Source organism: Entamoeba invadens (genome assembly GCF_000330505.1).
Source record: "Entamoeba invadens IP1 unplaced genomic scaffold scaff_1105074726217, whole genome shotgun sequence".
Taxonomy (NCBI): Eukaryota; Evosea; order Mastigamoebida; family Endamoebidae; genus Entamoeba; species Entamoeba invadens.
The window spans coordinates 40,674-48,132 of record NW_004191665.1 but is presented as its reverse complement, the minus strand read 5'-3'; the positions used below and the strand labels follow the sequence as shown (position 1 = coordinate 48,132).

The window sequence follows — 7,459 nt, the reverse complement described above, 5'->3', positions numbered from 1 at the left end:
AGTATTATTTTGAATAATTTATGTTTAAATGACAATAAAATGTATGAAAAAAACAACAATTATAATGTCTAAACAATAAATAAATTAAATAATATTTTTAATACTAATCTCTTAATAACGTATAAATTAAAAAAAAACGTTGACATTTACATTTTGTTAACATAAAAATTTACATAAACAGTAGAACACCTTAAGTATAAATTACTTTTTCTTCGTGTCTTCCCATTTCTTTCTAAGCTCGGACAAAGACATTGGCATGGCTTCTTCTCTGATGTTTTTCGGTTCATCTATTTGTAAATATTTAATATCTCAAGTTGATAGTTATAATTCTATAATGAATTATAATATATAATTAATTATAATATATAATTAATTATAATATATAATTAATTATAATATATAGCATTAATAGAATACTAAATATAAAACTATAATATTATTATTAATACTATATTAAGAATTAAATTATTAAATTATAATAATTAATAGTATAATATATAAATACTATATTTTTAATATAATATATTTATAATATATAATATAAAAACAAACATCTAGTTGGTTTCTCAGTTGCAACGGAAGCCGCAAGGGACACCTTCTTTTTACTTTCCATTTTTATTCCGGAACTACTTGCCGACAATTTCTTGGTAGGTTTTGTACTTCCCAGATTCATTTTGACTGGTTTCATAACTTTCTTCTTTGGTTTCTCAACAAAGCCGCCAACGGCATTGACAAGACCTTTATAGTCGATGACTGATTTTTCCTCATCTGATGTGATTCTCGACGCGAAAGCAAATTGGACGAAATCGGACGCGAAGTTTGAGACATTTGAAACGATCTCCTGAGTTGTTTTTCTGAGTGCATTTGCGAGTAACGGTTTGAAGTCGTCTTGGAGGCATGAGGGGGTATACACTCTCACATTAATTCCCGAGTTTTGTATGAGCATAGCGGCGCCTTTATTTCGTCTTGAATAACCCGGAGCTGAGAATATAGTGAAGGCAAGTGGATTTCCCTCTTTTTCTCCTCCGAAGAATTCCATTTGAATACCTCCGTTCACACATTGATGTCCACGAACAATCGAAGTGATCTGATTTGTTGCGTTGAATTGACTGATTGCCTTCTTCCCATAGATGTACGAGCAATTTCGCATCTCATTGTCAAGATAAGTGATATCCTCACACTTATCCTCACAGTCGGGATTGTCCTCAATGTAATCATCAGACAATGGATCAGACCATAATAAATCACAGAAGATCCCTTCATGAGGCGGTTCACAAAAGCGGTTGATAGAAACGACTTGTGTGATGACGTCGAGGTCAGGGGAAAGCCCTCCATGACATAAGAAGAATCGGCCAATGTCAGAGTCAAGGACTATTGCCAATGGAAGACAATCAAATAAAGAAAGTATCGCATTGTAAACCGCATCATCGTATTTCCAAATACATTCATTCTTAAACCCAAACTTCTCCGTCATCCCTCGAGTCTCATGATTCCCACGAAGTAAATACACATCCGTCGGACTGTTCACTTTGAGACAAAGAAGTGTCAAAAGAGTCTCACAACTGAATTGTCCACGGTCAACATAATCACCAAGGAAAAGGGTCTTGTGCGGCGTTTTATTCCATTCGCTAGTGATGAATTTCATTTGTATTAATTATTTAATAAATAAACTATTAAGTTACAACCATTTATCGTACTTAAATAGTAAAAATAAACTATAGTATATTATAAAAGTGTTATATACATGTAAATACAATTTGTATTTAATAATAAAAATATATAATAATATAATAATAATTTTATAATAAATATATATTCAAAATAGTTTTGGTGTTAAAAAAGAAAATTAGAAGTGAAGTGAGTATAGTAAACTAATAAAGAATCATTAAACTTAAAATTGTATATTAATATGAGATTTGTTGTATTAAATTAAATATGGTATTCTTGTGTAGCTAAATTGATGATATTTGAATAAATAAAATTTAGGTGGTAAAATGTTTAATAGCACAAATGTTGAATTGATTAAAAATAAAGGTCACTTTTATTTTATTTATTGTAAAATTGTGTAATACTAAATTACTCAAAGTGTAATATAGAAAGCTTTCTCCATATAATTGTGACTAAACTTATAATATAATCATTCTTTTTATGTTTTATTATTTCATGTTTATATCATATTAATATACATTAAAGATTGTTATAATCAGTGAGTAACAAACTCGTCCATCAATTCATACAACAAATCAAAGTATTGTCCGTGAAAGTCTCCAAAAATAAGGGATGGTCCTTTCACAGTAATTAAATTGGGTTCACTTTTTAAAATATCTTTTGCCTGTTTGATGAGAGTCATGACCGAATCCGTCGATAGAACTCCACCTTTCATAAAGTGTTCCTGAATTTCCATAAGATCGTACTCTCCATCTATTTGTCGTAAATTTAGTCCCATTTTTGTCGTCATTAATTGACTTCTTATTTTTCAGTTTTCTTTTTTTTACTCTTTTAAAAAATTATTTTTTCTGTTTTTTTTGGTCTTTTTTTATAAATTATTTTTATGGTTTACAATAGTATATTATAGTATATTATAGTATATTATAGTATATTATAGTATATTATAGTATATTATAGTATATTATAGTATATTATAGTATATTAAAGTTTTTTAATTTTTTTTAGAATCGATAAAATGTTAAAATTGTGATTTTTTGTACTTGATTTTTTATTTAATTGTTATAATGTTCTCCACATTAAATTGTTATTATTTGTGTTGTGATAAGAAAAATATTAAAATGATGGATAAAAACGTATACATATAATATATCGTTTGTATGTGATTATCAGTATGTTGTTGTTAAACGGAAATATGTATCTTCATGTGGTTACATTATGAAATTGTTTATATTCATTAATACTTGTTTTTGGTTTGTTTAAATAATTTCAATTATAACACAACAGTTATTATAAGTTATAAAAAAACGATATCTCAGACAAATTTTAATAATATTATTATGAAAATTATATATTATTTATATAATTATATAAATAATTTATGAAAATTATTATTTATCAATCAGTTATTTAAATGTTTTGTTTTATTGATAAGGTTGTGATATAAATTAAAAGAAACACTGCTCCTAAAAAATTTAAGGCGTTTACAGTCAAACATTTCAAATGTAACTGTATATGGCAATTTTTGTTTTCTCGAGAGTGGTTATTTTTTTACTAAAAACATAATATCAGTTTTTTATATAATGGTTTTAAATGTTTGATTTACTTAATGTGCTTATTTTTGATAGAACCCACTAAATAGAAAAATCATTTTAATAAAGTTTGACTGTATTCATTAATTAAATATAATTTATTTGATTTGATATGACTTTAATATTAATTCAAATAATATGAGAAACTGATTCAATTTTGTATATTTAAAATATCTTAACATTATAAATTATTTATTATAACAAAAATGTACACCAATTAAGTTTTTTTTATATAATCGATTTAATCACAAAAAAAATGTTGTGAGAAATTTTAGAAAACGTCTGAGGCTTTTTTGTGAATATAGATAAAAAAATTGGAATCCTTTCAAAATAAAAATACAATCGATATTTAAACATAATCTGGTCTCTAACCAATTTGGTATTTTGGATTGTAATGTAATACAAAACAATTGTAATTCGGGAAATCTTTTTTTTAATATTTTTTATTGTTTCAGTTTTTTTTCGCCTTTTACCTTGTGCCTAATGATTACATAAAATATAATCTTTTTTTGTCCACTAGATAACGTTAAAAGAATGACTCAATACACGTTTTGGTTTTTGATTTTTTTCTCAATTCCCTTTTTAAAACTCATTTGTGTATTTATTGATTAAATGAACAATAACACTTTTAATAATATAGAACAAATTTTATTTAGTCTAAAATCTAAAAATATTAAATTGATAAAATACTTATTCTGTTTTCAGGTCACTATGTAAGTTAATTACATTTTACAGCCAAAATGAAATTAATTGAATCGGGTTAACCATGAAATTGGTGTTATTTTTAAGTGATAATACAATGAACTTTATTTCAGGTACTATTTATAACCCAAAGTTTTTTTTAATTTTTTACTGTATTTTGAAATATACTTTTTGCCTCATATCAATTGATTAAATCCCAATTTTTACTACTTTGAATTTATTACAATTATTTTAATGGTTTTTAAGTTCGGTTATGAAGTATTCTCAACATATACTTAAAAAAACAACCACCAAATTAAAAATTGTTGTTGAAAACTTTTATAAAGTTATTTAAAGTATAAATATTAAAATATCAAAAAAAAACTATTATTTACTATAATTTTTTATATGGATTTAACTTTTTTGTATTTGTAAACACTTTTTGATTTAAGATCGTAAAAATGAAAATATAATTTATAAATAAATCATAATTAATTATTTTTTAATACCAATAATTTCAAGAAATTGACTGTTTGTTTCATTAATAATTTTAGTATTATATTATAATAAAAATATTATTGTTTTTGATTTGTTATTTTTAAAAAATAACACAAAAAATCTCTCAAGATGGTAGTTTCATAATTTTTTCATACTCATTCACAAAATATAATTTATAGTATAAATATTATTATATATAGTTTTATATTTTGAAGAGAACGTTCACAAAAAATGAAACTATATTTAGTATTATTCAATTCAAAAAAGAAGTTCACAAAATGAAAATAAAGAAGGAAATAAATTCATAAAAATAACTGATAATATCAATGCTGTTTATTGCTCTATTTGTCGCACTTTCAACTGCTGTTTTGAAAGAGAAGATAGCCAACTATGAAGTTGAACTTCCGTCCACTTTATTAGGTCCCGAAACAGTATTTAGAATATATACTTATTCAAAAATATCCACAAGACTTTACCCATCTTTTGATGGTGACAATAATTACTACGTTGGATATACTGACAAGAATTTAGTCGGTACAGTAATCAAGATTAAATCTCATACCAATGAAATTCTTCGCACGGATAAATTCAGTGGACTTAATGTCCGAGGTCTAGCTGCAGAAGCAGATGGGACGTATGGTGTCCTTCTATGGGACAGAAAAACCGAAACCATTTCCTTTAAAAAAGTGAATAAAGACGGAACTGTAGCCTTTACAAAAGCACTTGATTTGAGGAGTGGGTTTCCATCTCGTGTTGAAAATACAGGCAGCAACAATGGCTATAAAATCGGTGACAGTCGTGTGAATTATGGGAATGGGTTATACCACGTGTACACGCACACTCACAGTGATCCCGATCAAAATAAAGTTGAGCACGAAGGGGATGTACTTTTTACCATATCAGATGCGGGTGTAGTATCAAAAATATGGAATTGGGGATGTTCACATATGTTGTCTGGTCTTCAAGGCTACAATTCCCAAACACAGTCGATGATCCATTTGTGTGACTCTGACGCTTACCCTGGATTTGGAATGTTTGCAGAGAATGACAAAAACAAAAGATTATACTCCCATATTGCTAATATGGGGGGATATAGTGGCGGAGAGCTTGGTGGTGTTGCTGAGAATGGGGATGGGTGGTTACTCATTATGAATTCTATAACGCCTGAAGCGGGTACTGACGTCAATGCGGGCGCACCTAATGGAGTTCAGGACATTGGAGTGGTGTCTATTGGAAAGGACAAAAAGAGGAGTAAAGTGACTTTTATTAAGCAAAGCGACACTGATAAGACGAATGGATGCATCGCAAAATATGGAGAGAAGTTCCTTGTGGGGTATATGGATAAATCAAAGGACTATTACTTGGGAACGATCGACGCGTCTGTGAAGATGACAAATCCATTTGAAAAGGTGACGGAAGTGACGGGATGGGGTGATAGAGATGATTCATTTAGAACTCTGAGTAGTGGTAATATCTTCTGGGTAAGAGCACCAGACAACAATGGAAATAAACTCATCATTTCTGAGTTCAATGTTGCCGGTGGAGTTGTACCAGATAGTGAAAATAAAGGTTTTATGGAAGTCATGATATTTATTATGGTAGTACTTTTATTCGCCTTTTAATTCAGTGAAATTATCTTTTTGGTTTTATTTCACGAAACTTGAAGTTTTTATTAGAACAGAAATCAGAGATATGAGTCTTATATTATGGTAATTAAAATTGGTGCTCTGATAAAAATATTTATGGTTTATAATAGGTAAATTTTTTAATAAATATTATTATTAATTAGTATAGTACATTTAATTACAATTTTAGTAAAATATATTACTATAATTTATTGTTGATTATATTAATGGTAAATAGTTATTTAATACCAGTTTTTTTATAATTTATGTAATAAAATAATAACTTAAAATAGGGTTTGGTGTTTTTGTTAATATAAAAAGTATTATTAATTGACAAAAAAGAAACCATTATTATTATTAAATTATATTATATATTTTTATAGTAATTATTACTACTTTATATAACAATAACTATATTATTATTATTATTAAAAATTGTTTTATTTTGGTAAATAATTTATAAAAAATATTACAGTGAAAATACGTCTGAAAATGATGGGAAAATAGTTTAAAAATGACAGGTTTTATTTTAAAAGGACAAGATTTTTAATAAAAAGGATGAAAATCATAAAAAGTGATGGAGAATTGTTTTAAAAAGGACAGGTATTTTTATTGAAAAGGACAGGATTTTTGATAAAAAGGACGAATTTCGAAAGAAATGATGATTTTCATGAAAAAGGACAGGAATTTATTATAAAAAGGATGGAATTTTTGTTAAAAGGATGGATTTAAAGAAAATGTGACAGCCATTTTTTTGAAAAAGGATAACATTTTTAACAAAAAGGATGGATTTTTTAATAAAATATAATTTATTTCCGAAATTTCCCGATTTTACACATAAAAAACAAACAATTTGAAATTACAAATCTTTTCTTTCATATGCTTTTGCCCAAATTTCATTGCGACATCTCTCCATAGACGCTATTACTTCAGCTGGTTGAATTGAAATAAATCCATTTTTTATTTTTTCAAGAAGATCGCCAAGGCCAGTCCAAATACGTATGTCATTTTCTACACGCCTTTTCCAAAACCCAAATACAGTTTCGATTGGGTTGAGTTCAGGACTGTAAGCTGCATTATAAACAATTGAATGATGAGTGTTGGTTACAAGTTCCCTCAAATGGTTGTGTATAGTACAATTGTCACACCAAAACACTGCTGAAATGTTGTTGTCGTCATAGTGTTTCATCAATTCCATAAAATATCTTTTGAAGACCTCTTCATCACTTTTTCCTGCAACCAAAAAAGTTGTTCCCATTCCTGTGTAGTCTATTGAACACAAAGCAGATAGTCTTTGTCCGTTTTTTGCCTTTGTCACGAAAAGTTTTTCACCAATTGGACTCCATCCGTAAACCGCAGTGCAAGCAATACGCCACGAGGATTCATCAATGCAAACCC

The 7,459-nt window shown here is 27.5% G+C and overlaps 3 protein-coding genes across 3 annotated transcripts; 1 reads left to right on the top strand and 2 right to left on the bottom strand.

Annotated features, from left to right (window-relative positions):
* Positions 1-526: 526 nt before the first annotated feature.
* Positions 527-1,645, bottom strand: EIN_500630 (serine/threonine protein phosphatase 2B catalytic subunit gamma isoform, putative; the record flags this gene model as incomplete). Its single annotated transcript, XM_004183263.1, has 1 exon — positions 527-1,645. One exon carries the CDS (start codon positions 1,643-1,645, stop codon positions 527-529), a length of 1,119 nt encoding a protein of 372 aa, XP_004183311.1.
* A 337-nt stretch (positions 1,646-1,982) lies between these two features.
* Positions 1,983-2,458, bottom strand: EIN_500620 (protein phosphatase-2B, putative; the record flags this gene model as incomplete). The annotated part of the gene is made up of 2 exons (XM_004183262.1): positions 1,983-2,120; positions 2,216-2,458. The coding sequence occupies 2 exons, from the start codon at positions 2,456-2,458 to the stop codon at positions 1,983-1,985; spliced, it is 381 nt and encodes a 126-aa protein (XP_004183310.1).
* A 2,304-nt stretch (positions 2,459-4,762) lies between these two features.
* EIN_500610 (hypothetical protein) lies at positions 4,763-6,058 on the top strand (the record flags this gene model as incomplete). Its single annotated transcript, XM_004183261.1, has 1 exon — positions 4,763-6,058. One exon carries the CDS (start codon positions 4,763-4,765, stop codon positions 6,056-6,058), a length of 1,296 nt encoding a protein of 431 aa, XP_004183309.1.
* Between the last annotated feature and the right edge of the window lie 1,401 nt (positions 6,059-7,459).